The following is an 18,893-nucleotide window of genomic DNA, read 5'->3' as shown; positions in this document are numbered from 1 at the left end:
CACATCCTTTGCTGGCAACCCTGCTCCAGTAGCAGTCATGGTGAAACTGGAGCAACTTTCACAGTCCCACTCCATAGTGGAGCAGCCCAACACCCTGCTTAGCCCTCCATGGAGCCACTCAGACATTTCTGAAAGTCCTAGGAAATGAAGCCCTGGTCTCTGTGGTTCATGGATCCGAGCCTCAGACTTAGAGGAAGAGGAACCTCCTCAAGTCGCTCTGGGAAGCCATCCCGCTGGGGGCTGCCTTGGTGGGCTCCCACCCAGGCATTGGGCGAGGCTGGCATTGGTCGTGGTTACCTGACGCTCTGGATCCTCCATTCCTCAAGAGAGCAAAGCACAATGTGCACAGGGAAGGAGGAGGAGCAACAGGTTACCCTCACAGCCAGATTGACGGTTGCATTTCACGATTGCCGTTGGTGCTTGTTGGGGATTGGAAACCACTTTGAGGCTCTCCTTCTGCAAAGCAGCATGCAAGCCTTTTTCTCAATCAGTTGGTCTTCTCATGAAGGGTAGAAGGGGCTCCATACGTTCTTCCCTCCTCCCCAGTTTTTCCTTACTTCTCAGCTGGAAGCTTAGGAAGCCTCTCTGCCCTGGTGGGCCAGGGCAGTTCAACTAATCCCGCCTGCACCTATAAAAACAGCCAAGCTGTTTCTTTGGTTTGCTCTTGCTGGCTGCAGATGGCCTTCTGCCAACCCCACCCTGCCCAACTTGCCCTCAGCTGCACAGAAGCTGTGTCTGACGCAGCTCCTTAACTCTGAATGACAACCAACCTCCCCCCCCCCCCGCAAACTCTCCCATTTCTCACCAGCTGCTGTCCTGTTACCAGGCAGCTGAGTTTGCTACGCTCTGTCTTCTTTTGGTGGTCTGGTGGAGGAAGCCCCCCCTCTCCTTGTCCTCGGGCTCCTCTGGATTCCCGCCAGGTGCCGACTGGGAAGTCCTTAGGCTGACCTATTTCCCCATGCAAGGCTTGTTAAGCTGCAGTGCTGCTGCAAGGCTGGAGGGGAGGATTTAGCCCCCTCCCCTGTTGCAGGAGCAGTGTCCTCTTCCTCTCCTTGGCCAAGAGCCAGCCAGCTCCCTCCCGGGGTCCCTCTTGCCATTTATCTCATCGTCGCGTGGTGTTTTTCCACGGCCTCTCCGGGTGACGTGGTTCCTTTTCTCCTGCCAACTCCCGCTCGGCAGGGACTCTCTTCTCCGGGGCCTCGGCACAGACTGGGCTGATTTACAGCCCATATGGTGGGAGACGCTGCCAGCTCCCAGCTTTTGTTGCTCAGCACCTGGCAAATGGCTGGGAAAGTCTTTTGGCTGCTCAGGAAATGGCTGCGAATCCCGCGGTGGGTGGAGCCCTTCCGAAAAAGCCCCTGGGCCTGGGTGGCTTCTTTGGAGGAGCAGCATCCTAGTCAGCTCCCCCCCCCCCCCCCGTTTTAGACCAAAGGGGCAGTCATGAACTCCTAAAAGAACTGGAACTTGGGACCAAGGTTCTTCTGAAATACTGTGCTTTCATCTGACCTGAGTATGAGTGGTGCTCTGCCTATGCTCAGAGGCACGGTGTTTCTCTGGTTTTCAAGATAGGTTCCCTTAGCTAGGCCTTAGCAAGGCATGTTCCAGGTGCAGGAGATTGTAGTCTCCCATTAGTGCCTGCCTGTGCACACGCTTTGAAGCCAGAGGTGCCATTTGAGATTTCTGCGTCCAAAGCAAGTACTGTCTACTGGAAGAGAACTGGAACTGTGGGCTCTTGTCTTGGAAGCAGTAGCAAAATTTTGGGGGGAACACTGTGGCTCCAACCATTGACCAGTGGCTGAGGAAAACCTGCCACATAACGGCACAGAATGAAATGGCCTGTTACAAAGTATGGAAAGGAAAAACGTGGACAGTGGAGATCTTTCTAAATAATTGGACGCTGTCTTTGGGAGGGCACTTGTGAAGATGTGTGTGATGCAGTCCCAAAGGCTGTCTGTTCATAGGAACCGACCTGCACGTGGCCTGCAGAGACTGTTCAAAGCAGAAAGTTTTACTTCTGCTCTTTTCCCTGAAATTGATAGGCATCGTTTGCATTGGAACATGCAGCTTGGATGACATTCAGAGGCTGAGACAAGAAGGCCTCCTTCACCCAATGCCCCAGCAGGGCCCCCTCACCTGCCAGCATTCAGCTGTTGAGACTGGTGCGGCCTCTGCCCATCATGGGGAGTTCACTCTGGCAGGAGATTTTGCCCGTCTTTGCCAGCGCCCGGAGTTCACCAGCCCAGCCCCCATGAATCTTGTGGCTTTGCTGGATCAACTGCTCATTTACTCAGCAGAGAGGGAGGAATAAGGTGGGGCAGGGGGCAGTAGCCAGTGGTTTTGGCAATCTGCCTTGATGGAAGTACTTTCTGCTCAAGCATATAGGACTTGGGAAACCGATAAAGGGCTACTTTGGGCAAGTTTTGTTATGAAATGCTTGGTGTATCTGTAAGTTATGTCCTAAGGCCAAGTTTATACAGGAGCAATGGAATTTTAAAGAGATTAGAGATTTCATTTTAGTGTTAGTAATTTCCAAAATCCGACACAGGGCCTTTCCAGTGCATATGGGAAAGACTGTAGCTCAGTGATAAAGCATCTGCCTTGCAAACACAAGGTCCCAGGTTCAATCCCCAGCACCCCCAGACAGGGTTGGCTGAGACCCCTGCCTGAAATCCTGGAGAGGAGTCTGTGCAGACAGTACTGAAGTAGATGGGCCCAATGGTCTGACTCAAGATATAGCAGCTTCCGATGATACGTACGTAGGTGAAGGTGGATGAAAGAGAGAGAGGGAGTCCCATGTGAAGCAGTGAACTTCGTCTTCCTGCCCACGTCCTGTCAACTGTACAGATAAAAGCTAAGCCCCCTGAACCCACAACATCTGAGGCTGCTGGAGGCTCAGGCCAGCACTTTGATTCAGGGCGATGGCTCAGCCAAGTCAACTTTGCAACTGGAACTTCAGTGTCAGTCTATGGTTGGTTGCTTGGCGTCCATCTGTCTCGGGAAACAATGGAGGAGTGTGCCTTTGAGGGCGAGGTCAAAGGGTTGGAGAGTTACAGCACCTGCTGTGGCTGTAGAGACCGATGCAGGAGAGACATGTTTTGTTGCATCTGGGGCAGAAGAAGGCGTCTGGTTGTGCTGCTGCAGATGGGCCAGGGTGTTTCTTCTCTCTGCACTCCCCCCAGCGGTCATTCCTCCTCTGGTCGCTACTATGGATGCATGACCTGACTGCCTGCCTCCAGGCACTGTGATCATCTGCAAGGGATTTCCACATGGTGGGGTTGTTTTTGCCAGCCTTCATGTCCCATTGGCAGACATCTTTGTAATGCAATCCCCATAGAGCACGTTCTTGGGGATCCTGCCATCTTCCACTCTGTGGACATGACCAAGGCAGTGTAGACATCACTGAGACAGGAGTGCAAACATGCTGGGAATGTGAGCTTGGGAGGAGCACATCTTTGTTTTAAATTCTGTCCTGCCATGTGATACCCAAAACCCTCCTGACATGATGCATGTGGAAAGCGTTGAAGCGTCACTTCCGGCGGTTATAAGTTGCCTACGACTCACTTGCATAAAGCCGTGTAGAAGCACTGGCAAAAACAATTCTGGATCTTGCAGAAGGGTCCCTCAGATGAGTACCAAGCATGGAACCAGGGCTTGCTCAGCCTGGACAGTCAAAATACCTTGTCCAAATGTCTTCTTGAAGAAAGCCATGTGGAGTTCATAACGTGCCCTGTGCAGAGGGCTCTGGTGAGAGAGTAGGCCTTGTGCAGTGTGGCTAGAAAATAGTGATTTTGCATGCAGATCTTTTAAACATGCAGGCATGGAGGTTGCAGCACGAGGCTGTGGCAACATTCTCTGGGACTGAAGCTCCAGCCACACCCTCCCTCCCTGTCGGAGTATGCATTTGGTTGGTGGCATGGAAAGGGGTTGGGGGGTACTGCAAAAAGGAGAGAATCTATCCACATATTTTTGTGCATTTCCCTACTAACTTTGGAGCACACATTTTGTGGTCATTTGTGTGCACCTTTACAAGCCCCCCTTTTCTATAGGTCTCTGTGTTCCCATTTTACAGATGGGCAGTTGAAGCTGAAAGGGAGTGAATTTTCTGAGCATGCGTAGCAGAGATGGGATCTTCAATCCAGCTGTCCCAGTTTCAAGACCAGTTACAGCAATGCATCCCTCCTACCCACTGAGAATACCCCAAATGTTGCTCCAGGGGTTGGTGGGGAAGCACTGCAGCTGGGAAGTGTTAGTGCCTAGATGATGTTCTCCCTCTCAGCCCCCCATGTTGTCATTCTGCTGCCGTTTCCTGTGCTTTGTGTAGTTTTCACTGCCAAACTCTCTCAAGCTCTCACGTCACCCAAGCGGTCCATTGGGAGTTTGGTCTTTCTTGCGGCTGCTTAGTATGAATAAATGTTTGTGTTTGGATGGTTGTGTTTGGTCATGGCCTTTGGCTAGCACAATAAACTTATTGAACGGAATAAACGTTATTAATGAAAAGTATTGTTTGATTTGGAACAGGGCATCTGGTTTTCTCTAGCATGGAAAGTAGTTTTAGTGGGGTGGGGTGGCCAAATCCAACCCTTGTCCTCCTTAGCGTATTATTTTCCACCAGGATAGGGTTTGGGCTCTGTGGCCCCACAACTCGGATTTGTGTTGGACAGTATTATTTGCTACGGGGCATCTTCGCTTGCCTGACAGTGTTGGTGCTGCAGTCCTGATGTGTTGCTAGTAGCTTTGGTGTTTTAAGAACTTGGGAAGAGCCTGCAGGATCCGGCCAGTAGCCTCATCTGTTCCATCTTTTCCAGCATTCTGTTCACACAGTGACCAACCGGATGCCTGTGGGAAGCCTTCAGGCATGTTTCTGTACCACGCAGGGTGCCTTGCAGCCATTCCCCCATGAACTGGCACAGCAGCTCTGTCGTTGCCCTTGTGAACTGCTGCAAACTCAGAACTTGCCTTCAAGCCCCTCCAAAGACTCCGTCTCCCTCTGATGGTCCCACTGCAGCATGTTGAAGTGCTTGTGTGAATTCTCAAGGTTGGACTTCTTACACATACAAAACAGTCCCCTGCACATAAGAGAACCACCATGCCAGAGAGGGCGACACCAGTACAGCCCTCCTCCCTGGCATGCTATTACGTATTAGTATTATTATTTTTTAAATTTGCCTACCATCCTATATCTGTACTCTAGATCTCAGGGCAGTTCACCAAGTTTTCGTTGTGTGGCAAGAGAGAAAACAAGGAGAGGCAGGCATTTGTCTGAGCTTCCAGTTGCAGTGGTTCACAGGCTGGTCCCCTCAGTGGCCTTAGGCATCACGGCTGATCAAGAGGCTGCAGCTGAAAGCTTTCTAGGCTGCAGTGGGGCCGGGACTCTAGCTTGCTCCTTGGCGCTGCATAGTAGACTGTGCTGGATTGTTTTGGGCCAAAATCTCATAGACAGGGCCCTGCAGAGAGACTTTTTTCAGGCTGAGTGAAGCACTTGGAGTGGGCCGGGGTGGTTTGCATTATCAGTGCTCCTCTGTTACATTTTTGGGGGCTAGTTCCTGGCTCCTCCCTGCCCTCCGCTACCCAGTTAACAGACTTGGAAGTATAATTTCTCCTTCATCACTGTCACTGCCCTCCTTGCTGTGGAGAAGACCCTCTTTTGCCTGTGGCCCTCCTTGTCACGGTCAAGACCAGCTTAGCCTGAGGCAATGCTCAGGAGAAACTCAAGCACAAACGTCCCCTGGTGTCACGCTTTCTTATTCTGTCTGGGAGAGAGTCTTAACCCAGTGATCCATCATGCTCTGGTTACCTGTAGATGACTTGAATGCACTGCCCATTGGACTGTCCTTGAAGACAATGCAGAATACAGCTTGAGAACCCAAGCCACTAGTGCTGAGGCAGCTGTGTGGCTCCTAATCTCTTTCCATGCTGGTGGATCCTCTTCAAAGCCCTGTGTCAACTTGCAGGCTTCCCTGTCTCCATGGGATCTCTCTCACTCACGGGCACCATTCTCAGGTGTTTGCAGATGCAGCGAGTGGTAATTAGGGTGGGTAAGAAACTTATCTGTCGTGACTCCCAGTGGTGGGATTCTTAGCAGTTCCCCTCCCCATTATGGATTTTCTTTGCACGTCTTGCCACAAGAGAGGCATAACAGCCCCAGCCTGGGCATGTTTAATAGGAAGCAACACTCCCCTGAGTTCAACAGGGCCTGCCCCTTTCTAGTCCTACAGAGTATCACAGCCTGACATTTTGCCTTTCTGCTGCTGCTCTTGCCTCGTTCTTCAGGGCTTGCAGCTGCTGTTGGCTGTGCCGGCAACCACTCTCATGGTTTCTGTCACAGAGGCAGACAGCGGACTGCTTCTCTTCCAAGTTCATGGTTGAAGACGGTGATGGATGGGCCAGCATGAGGGCATCTTCTTTTCCACTCTGGGAGGGTGTAACTCTGTATCCCATTTCATGGGAGAGAAACCCCTTGAGTTCAAGTAAACATGTAGAAGACTGGGTAGCTATGGAATCTCCTTCTTTCTCATGTGTTTCCTGCCTCTGGCTCTCACCTCCCAGGCTGCTGGATGCTCATTGCAGGACTTCAGTGCCCTATGTGCAGCCTAGTGTATAAGAGAGCCAAGTCAGTACTGTGGATCTCTTTCTCACTTACCCCCATCCTAGTGCCAGCAGAGATTCTCTTCTTTCTGCCCAGGAACAGGAGAAATCTCTTCTTTCCAGACATCCAAGCTTTCAGAAATTCTCAATCCCTAGGCAGTATTTCTGTGAAGCACCATGACCATTATACTGGGGGCTGGGGTGGCATCTGCTGTTGGCTCCTGAGCTGTGAAAGTGTCCCGTATTCTTTTCCCTATTCCTAATGCATTTTTCGTCTTCCCTTTTCAGATTCCGTAATGATGAATGGTTCCAGCGTGGCAAACACGACCACGACTGCCACCACCCCTGCAAAATCCAAGGAGGACCAGGTAGTGAACGGGCATGATGAGAAGGAGAACAACCCCTTTGCCGAGTACATGTGGATGGAGAACGAAGAGGACTTCAACCGGCAGGTGAGGCAGTCAGGGGGCTTGCTGCAGTTGCTGACTCTCCAGTCTGTTCCTTGGTACGCGGTTTATAGGCCAGTTTTTATGGGGAAGCCTACAGGGATTATGAGAAGCGAAATGCCAGTAGAGTACAGAACACCATTAGAAAATCAGAAATCACTTAGAAATAGATGCTTGGGCTGGCCGCCTGCTTTGTGTCGTCCTCGCTCACAGGTTGAGGCAGCCCGCACTCTGGATAGGGCAGGGGGTTGGTCTTTATGACTTTCCATAAGAACTAGTCCAGCATCCTGTTCTCAGGGTGGCCAACCAAGATGCCTCTTCTGTGAAACCCACAAGCAGCATTCAAGGACAAGAACACTCTCCCTTCTGTGGCTTCCAGCAACTGGTATTTGGAAATATTACAGCTGTGGAGGCAGAGGAAAGCTGTCATGGCTAGTAGCCATTTCTGGCCCTCTCCTCCACGGATTTGTCTAATCCTCTTTTAAACCCATCTAACTATGTGGCCATCACTGCTTCCTGTGGGAGGGAGTTCTGTAACTCCCATGTTGAGCAAGTGTCTAGCCCTGTCTATAGAAGTTCCATGGGAGGCAGGAGGTCTGCCATTACAACCTCGCCTCAGCCTTGGGCAAGTAGCTCTCCTTCACCTGCATTAGTAATAGAAAGAGATTTGCCTACCTTAAAAAAATAAAATCATGCCACTAAGATGTGGCTTTAATCAAGGGATGTGTTTAAGCTTCTTTGAAAGAACTTCATCTTTGGGTAAAGACCAGGCTGAGAGATGGCGGAAGGAGGGAAGTAGGATGGAGAGGGCACAGGAGACGTCGGACGGGAGGAGAAAGGAGATTTTTGGGGCACTAAAATTACCATTCCTGATCTTTCATGAAGCCCCAGTCTCTTCCTCATCTCTCTGATGGCAAGCCTCCACTTGCCTCTGTGGCTGCACAACAGCTAGGAATTTGGTCTTTATGAATCTATTCATTTTAGATTATCTTCAACCCACTTTTTCTACCCCTGAGGTGGCTTCCGATTGCAAACTTTAGAAATGTCAGGACTCAGTAAAATCCAGCAGCAATAAAAGCCAGGGGAAGGACCGCCCAACAGATGAATGCTTTCTCAAAAACAGAGGAGAAAGGAACGGTGCCGTGCTTCCTCCAGGATGGCAGCCCAGAGCTTTTGGGCTACTGGCCTCAAGGCCCCTCTCCTGGCAGTCCCAAGTTCTGGCTGCCTCTTGGGCTCGGCCTGTAGCTGCCGTAGGAGCTCCCACAGGAAGAGGCAGCGGTGCCCCCCACCCCACTGGCTCCAAGGCCACAAGGGGCTTGAAAGGTAAGCAGGAGTGCCTTGAATTCCGCCTGGAGAAGGCCCAGCAGCTGCCAGCACAGCAGTTGCCAAACAGGCAGGACGAGCTCCTCGGCATGGAGCATTCGCTGCACTTCTCAATACCTCTTCAAGGGCAGAGCTGCTGCAAAAGCTGGGCTGTAGGAGGTGGCAGGGAGACGGATCCTGCAGCTTGCCACCACTTCTCTTTAGGATGCATGCTCCTCTTCCCGGCAGCTGTTGCCAGAGTCCTTGGGTCTGTCTCTGTCCTTGCCTCTCCCCTCCCCAGCTGCTTTTCCTCCCTGGCCACCTTGGCTCCCTTCCCTTGCCCACTCCATCCCTGCTGAGGAAGCTCCTTGGAGAGGACCATAGCTGGATGGGGCAAGGCAAACTCTATTTATTGCATTTGTGCCCAAAAGGCTCCCTGAGCGGCTTACGTGTAGTCAAGACAGACGCTACACACAGGCTCATGATCTGAAAAGAAACCTGACATGCAAGGCGAAAGGGACAGGAAGGGATGAGGAAAATAGAGACCCGGGCACCAATTTCTGAACAGTTGCTCCTCCAGTGACCAGCTTGGCACAGTTCAGGGGCAGGGAGGTGCTTGATGGAGCTGGGCCTCCAGTAGAGCGCATTAAATGAGCCCCGTTGCTTCCCATCTCTCTCCCGCTTAGGCAGTCTGGCGGAATGGGCCTCCAGTGGGTCCCAAGTTCAATCTCTGCCAGCATCTCCAGCAGAAAGGTTCAGCTGGCAGGTGATGAGGAAGCTCTTTTCCACCTGAGGCCCAGGAGAACAGTTGGCAGTACAGGGCTACCTGGATCAGGGGGGCTGAGCTGCTGCAACGCAGCCTCCTATATTCCTGCCTCCCAGGAATGTGCTTTGTGCTTGACCATTGAGGATGAGCTGGGGGAAGTTTTGGTGAGAGCTGAGCCCTCAGACCTTACGGCTGAAGCTCCCTGGTTCTTATCTCAGCTGCTCTTGGCGTCTCCCTTCTGCTCTGGGAGGTCTGGAACTGCTTAGCCTGCTGCGCTCCAAGCCTTGGCGGGGCGGTTTTGCTGCTTCCTGTCTTCTCGGGGCCTCTGTCCAGCTGCCAAGCTTGCGATGTGGCAGTGTGCGAGGAAAGCCTCCGCAGCAGGAAGGAATCTTGCTCAGGGATGACAGGAGAAGCCCCGCCTGCCTTCCGAGGGTCTCATTGGCAGAGGAGGCGGCTTCAGCCGAAAACAAGAAATCCGAAACCCTTCCTTCTTGGGGGTGAGCAGACCAGCCCTGCTGCTTTCCTGGAGCCAGTTGAATCAGTACTGAGCCTCTTCTGTTTGGGAGGGCAGCCTCTGGGTGGGGCCCAGAAGCAGATAGGAAGGCTTGCAGCAGGACTGAAGAAGGAGGATGGCAGCTCCTGCAAAATGTTCTCTGTGGGCAGGGCAAGCTACAGAGTCATCAGGGAGACATTCATTCTCCTTCTTTTGAAAGAGTACAAAGGCAGGACGTTCTGGGGAAGTGGAGAAGCCCCAGGATGGAGGCATGCGTGGAAGTGCGGAGAGGCCAGGTGTGGCATAGGGTCTGGCTGAACTTTAAGCTGGGCTCCTAAACTGAGTGGGTGGGCTGGCTGGCTGGCTTTGGGCTAGTTGCTCGCTCTGTTGCCCATAGGGGAACCTGACCCACAAAGTGCTTGTGAAGGTGGAGGGATTGTTGAGCATTCCGTGTGCAGTGAGAAACGCTGCAACCGTGAGAAGTTGGCCTCTCAAGGCAGGCCTGCATTGTGACAGCTGCTGGGATGAATGAAGCGTCCCTGGTCCAGGAGAGGCCGCTCTGTGGCTGGTGCAAATGAAAGCCACAAAAGCCGTGGGATTTGCTGGCTGGGACTTCCCTGCTTGCAAATGCAACTGAGCTTCACAAGCAGAAGGGGAGCTGGGGTCTGGGGGACTGTTTGTCAGGAAGTGTGAAACTAGTCCTCCCCAGTCTGAGGCCTTCCCAATGGTTTGGACCGCATCTCCAGCTGCTTGGACTACATCAGCCCTTATGCGGCTCAGGATCCCAACCCCTGGAGGACAGTCTCCCCCCACATGAACTGACTCAGACCCTGCAGCCTTCATTGGAGGATCTTCTCCATCTGCCTCATCCACAAGAGGAGTAAAATGGGGCAACACGAAATCAGGCCTTTCCTTTTCATTGGGCGACACGCACATCCTTGAGGAATGCTGTCCCTGGGTAATCTTGCCAGGCACCATTATACTTCGTTTTTAGGCGTCGGCCTAAGACATGTTTACTTAGTCCTTGGGCTCAGTAGTAGAGCATGAGACTCCTAATCTCAGGGTCGTGGGTTCAAGTCCCATGTTGGGCAAGAGATTCTTGCATTGTAGGGGGTTGGACTAGATGACCCTTGTGGTCCCTTCCAACTCTACAGTATTCTGTTCATCTCTGTTGTTCTGCTCATCTTTTAATAGGGTGGGCCAGGCCTTTTCCTTCTTACTGTGCTGTTGGGTGAGCATTTGAGGGGTTTTGCACTGCACAATGCTTTTTAATTTTGCTTTTACTTGATTTCTGTACTTCATCATCTTTACTGAGAGGTATTCTTTTTGTCTAAAGCAACTTACAAATGCATTGAATAAGTAACAAATACAAAAGGATGGTCATGCTGGCTGGAGCTGATGGGAGTTTTAATCCAAACGTCTGGTGAGCGCCAGGTTGCTCAAGGTTGTGTTGGGCCCTGCTTGTGTGGAACAGTTGGTGGTGGCCAGGAGGCCTTGACCAGTTGGCCATGGCTGGGGCCTGTGCATTTCACCCACTGTCCAACATACAATCTGAGGTGAGGCTTGAGAAACCATGTCCCTAGTCCTCCTTGGTTCCCTGGTTTGGGCTTTGCGTGTGGAGGAAGCACCTGGAATGAGGACGTAAGAGCCGTGCGGCTAAGTCAGGCTAAAGGGCCTGCTCACCCGGCATCCTGTTTCCCTCTGGCCTGCCAGGTGCCTCTTGAAAGACCACAAGTGGGACAGGAGCACGATAGCAGCCCCCTTTTCTCCCACCCTTGTTTCCCAGCAACTCACATTTATGGGCATACTGGAGGGTGCGGCAAGCAGCCATTCACCGCCGGATCCTCCGTGAGTTTATCAGAACCATCCAAATTAGTGGCCGTTACTGCACCTTGCAGTAGCTCATGTCAGAGTTTGGCTTTGTGAAGGAGGTATTCCTTTGTGTATGAGTTAGAGAGTTGGAAGGGACCCAGAGGGTCATCTGGTTGCATCTCTGTAATGCAAAAATCACAGCTAGTCTGAATTTTCCAACATGCGCCTTCACTGGGTGACCATAGGCATTAATTAGCGTTTTAAGAGAGGGACAAAAAACACTCCCTAACCACTTGCTTAAAGGAAACGGTGTTTGTCATGCCCATTCACCCAACGGAGTGGTATAACAATAAATTAAAGTGGTGGCTGCAGCAATACAGTGGAATTAATAACATTGGAAAACAAGAAACACATTCATTTCTGCAGCAAATTGGCAGTCAAATGGCCGTGCCACTCTGTCTAGGGAGTTTTCCTCCCAAGTCAGTTGGGAAGACTCTCTAGTGCAGGCTTCCTCAACCTCGGCCCTCCAGATGTTTTTGGCCCACAACTCCCATGATCCCTAGCTAGCAGGACCAATGGTAAGGGATGCTGGGAATTGTAGTCAAAACATCTAGAGGGCCGAGGTTGAAGAAGCCTGCTGTAGTGGCCAGGGATAATATCCTAAATTAAGGTAGCCGTAGAAGGCAGCAGCTGTTTAAGTCATCACTAGTAGCATGTTAGGGACGGCCTCCTGCAGAACAGCCAAATGTCACATGATCCCAGCCAAGAGACCTTCTAGCCTTCAGTAAACAGACACGGCTACCGTAAGATTGGAGATTAATAGTAATGAAGAGAGGAGAAGGGAGGCGGCAGCCCAGTGAATCCACAGCTAAGTCTGCATTTGACTGCTCCTTGTCACCTGCCTGTTTCTGTCTTTCCCCCAACTAAAGGTCAGACACATGCATGCATGGTTGTGTTACAATGCTCCCTAATGCAGGATTAGTTCCCAGGTGGGGGGGGGGTGTTTAGTGCTCGCTGTGATGTCTGTATTAAGCACATGTCAGGAAAATTGCAATGTTGTTGGGGCCGGTGCAGATTCCATTCTCCATCCTCTCAGGGACGCATGCCAGCAGTGGGTCCCAAGTGCCACCGTGCGCCAGCTTGAAGTACAGCACCATCTGCAGTTGGGCTGATGAGACGTGAAATCTGAGCTTGCTCTTGCCTTGCCAGCTTGGTGATTTGAAGGTTGACATGATTGGGAAGAGAAGGGTTATGGTGTCTCTGGCCTTTTTTCCTTGTTTTAATGGGCTCCACTGAGAGGCTAGAGCTCACACACAAGTGTCTGTAAAAACCTTGCCTTGGCATCCCCAAAAATTTCTGGGCTTTGATGAGTGAAACTTAATGAAGAGATGGATTGCCCTGTGCAGAAGGAAGGATTAGAGAAAGGCATTGTATTATTATTATTATTATTATTATTATTATTATTATTTAGCCCTACCTTCCCTCCATAAGGGACGCGGGTGGCGCTGTGGGTTAAACCACAGAGCCTAGGACTTGCTGATCAGAAGGTCGGTGGTTCGAATCCCCTTGATGGGGTGAGTTCCCGTTGCTCGGTCCCTGCTCCTGCCAAGCTAGCAGTTTGAAAGCACGTCAAAGTGCAAGTAGATAAATAGGTACCGCTCTGGCGGGAAGGTAAACGGCATTTCTGTGCGCTGCTCTGGTCCGCCAGAAGCGGCTTAGTCATGCTGGCCACATGACCCGGAAGCTGTACGCCAGCTCCCTCGGCCAGTAAAGCGAGATGAGCGCCGCAACCCCAGAGTCAGTCACGACTGGGCCTAATGGTCAGGGGTACCTTTACCTTTAATCCTGGAGCAGCCTTCCCCAAGCTGGTGTCGTCCAGCTGTTAGGGGCTTTGGTTCCCATTGATCCCAGTCAGAAAAGCCCATGCTATAGTAGAAAACAGCTGGAGGGCAACGTAAGTACGTAAGAAGAGCCCTGCTAGATCAGGCCCGTGACTCATGTGGTTCAGCATCCCGTTCTCACAGTGGCCTACCAGATACTCATTATGGGAAATTGGATCCGAGCAACAGAGCCCTCTCCCCTCCTGGGGTTTCTAGCAACTGACACTCAGAAGCATTGCCTCCCCTCACAGTGAGGCTGAGCGCAGCCCTCTCCTCCTCCATTAATTTCTCTAACCCTCTCTTAAAGCTGTCCAAGTTGGTGGCCCACCCTGCCTCCTGCAGAGCAAGTGCCGTGGTTTAACAATGTGCTCCTGTCAACTGAGAGAGGAGAGTCCCTCAAAGACCCCCTTGATAAAAAAAATCCCGAAGCTTATCTGTTAGGGTTGGTGGGCAAAGACATACCACATATGAAAAAAACAACTTTTTATATGCAATAACAGCTGCCAGGGTAGTAATTGCCACTAAATGGAAATCTCAGGACATACCAACAAAGAGTGGATTTGTAAATTAAGCACCGTATTTTTCGCTCTATAAGACACACCAGACCACAAGACGCACCTAGTTTTTGGAGGAGGAAAACAAGAAAAAAAATATTCTGAATCTTAGAAACCAGAACAGCAAGTGGTGAAAGCAGCAATCCCTCTTGCTGTTCTGGCTTCTGGGATAGCTGCGCAGCCTGCATTCGCTCCAGAAGACGCGCACAGATTTCCCCTTACTTTTTAGGAGTCTTATAAAGCAAAAAATACGGTATATAGAATTGGCAAAATTAACTTCAATTATAAGATACCACTCAAATCAAAAGTTAAGAATGAAGTATTTCGAAGATTATATGTCAAAATATTGTTCTAAAAATAACATGCTAATAGCCTTAGAAAAAAAAATGTAAGCAATAACAAAACCAATAAAGAAAGAAGGAAAAATCAGAATGTAACAAAAATAATTTATTATAGAATGCAAGGAAAAAAGGTAGAAAGAAATATAAAGAAGTCGAATTGCTGTGGAGGGAAGTAGAGGGTGGGTGGTGGGTTTTTTAATGTATAATTAACTAGCTGCTGTAATTTAGATATTTTTTTATGTGAGGGAATCATTGGGAATTCTGGTTATTATGTATATATGTTAAGTTTCAATAAAGATCTTTTGGGGGGGAAACAAGTTAACCAAAGTTTTGCATTGTAAAAAAAAAGAGTGCAGAATTAATTCATTGCAAAACGGCAGCCACTCACTTAGGTGGCTTTAAAAGCGGTCAGACAAAGAAGGGGAGAGGCCTGCCATTGGCGATTCGTGACTGACAAGGGAAAACACAGGTGAGGCTGAGTATCTGGAGGAGCAGGGGCTCGCCAGGAGCTGCCCTCCTTGTTTGCATCAGGTTTCTCTAAGCTGCATACCTCTTTGTGGCACTTCTCAATGTCAGCTGACATTGGCAAGCCGGGGAGGAATCCCAGGCCATGGTCTGAAGGCCGTTGATGCCTCCATGTTGCTGAAGCTAAGCAGCTCTGGATGGCCACCTGTGTTGCTGCCCTGGGTTCCATGATGAAGGAAGGGATTGTATAAATACATACTATTTTGGGGTTGGTGCAGTAGCTTTGACAGGATGACAAGCAGTTGGAGGTACATCTTTTCCTATGTGACCCTCCCTTGTGGATCTGCTTCCTGGCCAGGTGGAGGAGGAGCTTCAGGAGCAGGAATTCCTCGACCGCTGTTTCCAGGAGATGCTGGATGAAGAGGACCAGGATTGGTTCATCCCGTCCCGTGACCTGCCCCAGGGCATTGGGCAGCTTCAACAGCAGCTGAACGGGCTCTCGGTCAACGACAACACCCACAGCCACGTATCGGAAGACATTTTGGTAAGCCCTGGGACAGGGGCTGGAAGTGGGCATGGGGACCTGGCTCTGTCGGTCGGCCACAGATAAGGGGCAGGGATGTGAAGAGGGAGAAAAAAGGTGGGCAGAATCTTTTCAGTGCTCCCACATTTTAGAATCCATCCGCAATCGGAGGGGCAGCAGCTGCTACCAATAGCTGTCATTTTAAAACTGTTTTTATGGACAATTTTATGAGAAAATCTGGCTGGATCAGGCCAGGAAGAAGCTGAGATATCAATACCTCAACATGAGAGGCGCGCAGGGAGGAGTAGGCAGGGAGGAAGGGGGTTATTGAGAGGGCGTAGAAATGAGGAACAGCCCAAGAGATGAGAACTTCGGTATTAGAAGAAAGGGCAGGGAGGGGGTGCAAGTACCAAGAGAAGAGCCCTTGTGCAATGATGGGGAAGGGAGCAGAAATCCTGGTCTCTCTTCAGCTCCTACTTTGGAGAGTTACAGGGGCTTGGGGAGCCCTGCCAGGGTTTGTTGCACCACCATGATCTTGGAGTGGAGACCCCTACCCGTCCCCCAAGTGGTTGCACTGGAGGCAGTGGGCTCCCTTGCTCTCAGGCACACTTTTCTGGCCCGGTTAAAATCAAGGAGGTCCTGAAATCCAGCCATTTCCCCAACTGGTCTTCCCTGAGCTCACTTAGGGCTGGGGTGCTTCTTCTCATTCGCCTGTCCGTCTCTATAAACTAGTAATAAATGACCCACCACACGGGGCCCAGCATTCTGAGCCACTTTCCAAAGTAAAATATGTCCTGGATTGGAATTGTCACCTCTGTTCTGACTTAAGCGCATTCTGCTTTTATCATTTTTCGGTCCCTTTGCCTCATTTTGTTACGGCTCTTAACTTCAACAAATAACAGTGATCTAAACTTTTAAGTTATGGATCGTTTGATGTGGGCAGGAAGAGAGTGGGCTCTCAGGAGAGGGGAATGGAGGGAAATGGGCCATTTGCATCCCTGAACGGAAGGACAGGTGGGTGAGAGGAGGGAAAGCCAGTTAAAAGCCGAGGAGCAACCTGGGGCGGGGGGGGTGGTGTTCTTTCCTGCCTGCAACTAGCTGACCTCTTTTCCCCCTTCTCCCTTTCAGAGCAAAAGCACCTTAAACCCCGACGCCAAGGAGTTTGTCCCCGGAGTGAAGTACTGAACCTTCTTGCAAAGACAATTTCTTTTTGCTCTGGATGGGGGTGGGGGGTGGGGGTGGGGCAGCGGGACCCGTAAGCAGCGGTGGGGCAAATAGACTCCTGGTGGGCGAATCGGTGCGACTCTTTACGCTACTTCATCCCTCTTTTTTCTTGCTGCGTCGGGACACTTTGAGACAAACTGACGAGAAGGAATGCCCACCACGGGACTCAGCACAGATCCAGACGGGGCACCTCCTTGGTTTTTCTTGTTTTTTCCCCCTCTCACCTTTTCCTGTTTAACAGCAGCCAGCCTAGCCTGACCGCCAGCAGGGTCTCCTGACCGCCCACCCGCCTCCTCCTCCTCCCCACTGGGCAGCCCCTTGGCTGGGCATGCTTTGGACACTTTGCAGGCCCTGCTGCGTGGCGGGGAAAGGCCCCCCGGATGTCTCTCTCTCCTTGGTGGAAGTTCTCAAGCTGGGCAGGCCAGATCTGCCGCCAGCCAGCCCAGTGCTTCTGCTTCTCCTCTTCCGCCTGGCTTTGGAGTACCTCCCTTCCTCTTGCCCTCTCTCGCTCAGGCCGGTTGTGATTCCAGCAGGTGGGGTTGCAGCTCCATGGGCCTCAGCCTGCAAAGTGACCTCTTCCACCACCAAACCCCTGGGGGTCTTGAAGGCAGGGGAGCCGGAGGGCTTGGGGGAGTTGGCTCGAACCTCATCCCGCTCCATTTGCAAGCACGTGGCCTCCCGCTGAGGAGGCAGGGGGGTCCCAGGAAGTCCACAGAGTTGTTGAGGCACGATGAACCATTTCCTGGTCTTCTGCATCACTGTTTTTCTCTCTCAGCTTTCCTATCCTCCTCCTCCTCCTCCCTGCTTCAGCCCCCAACGAAAATAATCAGGAACTACAGGGTACATTTTCTCCACCTGGCAGCTGTTTGATCCAATGCAAACAAAGGACCTCTCTCCCCCTGAGGAGGGAGGCTTTGGGCTCTTTGCCGCTCCTGCCCAGGAGCCTTTGGCAGAGGGGGTTTCTGATCCCAGCAGGTTTGTCTCTTCTCTCCAACTGGGCCCAGTTCCCTCAACATCCTAGCTGCTGAGAAGTTTGGGGAGCTGCATTTGGGCTTGTCTGCGGACCAGAAAGAACAGGTGGGCCACACCAGCCGAACGGGCCCTAAACAGCTTGCAAAAATCCAGGCACATCCAACAGCACAGAAGGAGCTTCTCCCCAACCTCTGAGCTTCTGGCTTGTCCGGTATCTGCTCCCACCTTCAGCAAAAGACCCAAGGCAAGACCATGCTCTGCATCTTACCTGGGAGAGCAGGGAAGGAGAGCTAGGCAGGAGCTTAGAAAACTTCCCTATCTCACCCCATCCCTACTGCCAGGGGTCTTTTTATCCAAGTTTTGTCTCTTTCCAGGGCTCCCCCATGGAGGGAAGAATGGTGAGGGAATGTTTTGGAGTTGCTGGGGGGATTTTTACAGCATGAACACACCTAGCTTCATCTGCAAAAAAAGGGAGGGGGCAGCAGTTCTCCATCAGCATTGCCAGCTCAGATCCCAGTTCATGAGCCCCTTTGCTTAGCCCTCTTGCTTTCTTGGGGGCCATGGGAAGAACACCCCCATGGGCTTGTGGGACAGCTGCAGTTCAGCCAGTCTGGACCCAGGTCCCCAAAGCAAGCTGCCAGGAGACGGCGGGGCAGAGACCTTCACTGCCAAGGAGGGCAGCCAGCTTGCCCCTCTCCTCCCCGTTTAAAATCTGGTTCCTGTTGAATGCATAGGGTGCCCCCACAAAGTCTTGACTTTTGGGGGCGGGGCAAGACTGACAGAAGGGATCCAGCCGGGAGCCTGTGCTCTTATAGTTGCAAGTGAAAAAGCAGCTTAGCCGTGGAGCTGTATGTATGTCAGGATCCCTTCCCCAGATTTTCCATGGGTTCCCAATTGCAAAGGCATATCAAGTGTCAATCCACTTTGGAGCAGCTTGTCTTGCACAGCTACCTGACTTCTTAGCGCACGTGCAGAGTAAAGAGTTCTCCACCCCAAACTCTTTGAGGGGCAGAGGCCAGCCTGGCTTTCAGTGGTCACCTGTCCATTTGCCCTTATCTGCCTGCATCTGGCATTTGTAGAGAGGGGCAGAGGCAGCTGGCTCTGCTCTTGGTCTTGGAGACTTTTTTAAAAAGGAGGAGATGGGCAAGTTCTCCATGATCCAGATTTCTTCAAAGCCACGTTTCAGGCTTCCTTATTTAAATAATCAGCAGTATAATTGGACAGAGCAGATGTGTGGGGCCATATCCACTCTTCCCCATTCCCTCCCCCTTTTCTCTTCTCCCCCCCTCCCTTGCAATCTCTGGTTTCTTTCTGAGGAAGTCTTTGCAATTATGTTCTGTCCATTTTTAAAACAATGCATTCTTAAAATAAATTGGTTTTGAGCTGGGTGTGATGCAGAGTTCTTTCCAGTTTCGGCAGAGGGGCTTCCTGACGGAGCCTACCACTCCCCGATGGGAGAGGGGAGCAGGTGGCATGGATAAAAACGTGGTGGCGGAAAAGGCTGGTTTCTCCTTCGTACCATCTCATGAA

At 51.4% G+C, this 18,893-nt stretch overlaps 1 protein-coding gene across 1 annotated transcript in view; it reads left to right on the top strand.

Annotated features, from left to right (window-relative positions):
- PAIP2B (poly(A) binding protein interacting protein 2B) overlaps positions 1–18,751 on the top strand; it is a 35,076-nt gene extending 16,325 nt beyond the window's left edge. The window contains exons 2-4 of the mRNA XM_053402217.1: positions 6,874–7,037; positions 15,003–15,188; positions 16,296–18,751. Of these exons, the coding sequence (XP_053258192.1) occupies positions 6,882–7,037; positions 15,003–15,188; positions 16,296–16,352 (399 nt within the window). The 5' untranslated portion in view covers positions 6,874–6,881 and the 3' untranslated portion in view covers positions 16,353–18,751. The remainder of the gene's footprint in view (positions 1–6,873; positions 7,038–15,002; positions 15,189–16,295) is intronic.
- The last annotated feature ends 142 nt before the right edge of the window (positions 18,752–18,893 follow it).

The sequence above is a fragment of the Podarcis raffonei genome, chromosome 9, assembly GCF_027172205.1.
Source record: "Podarcis raffonei isolate rPodRaf1 chromosome 9, rPodRaf1.pri, whole genome shotgun sequence".
Lineage (NCBI taxonomy): Eukaryota > Metazoa > Chordata > Lepidosauria > Squamata > Lacertidae > Podarcis > Podarcis raffonei.
This window is presented reverse-complemented; position numbering and strand designations above follow the sequence as displayed.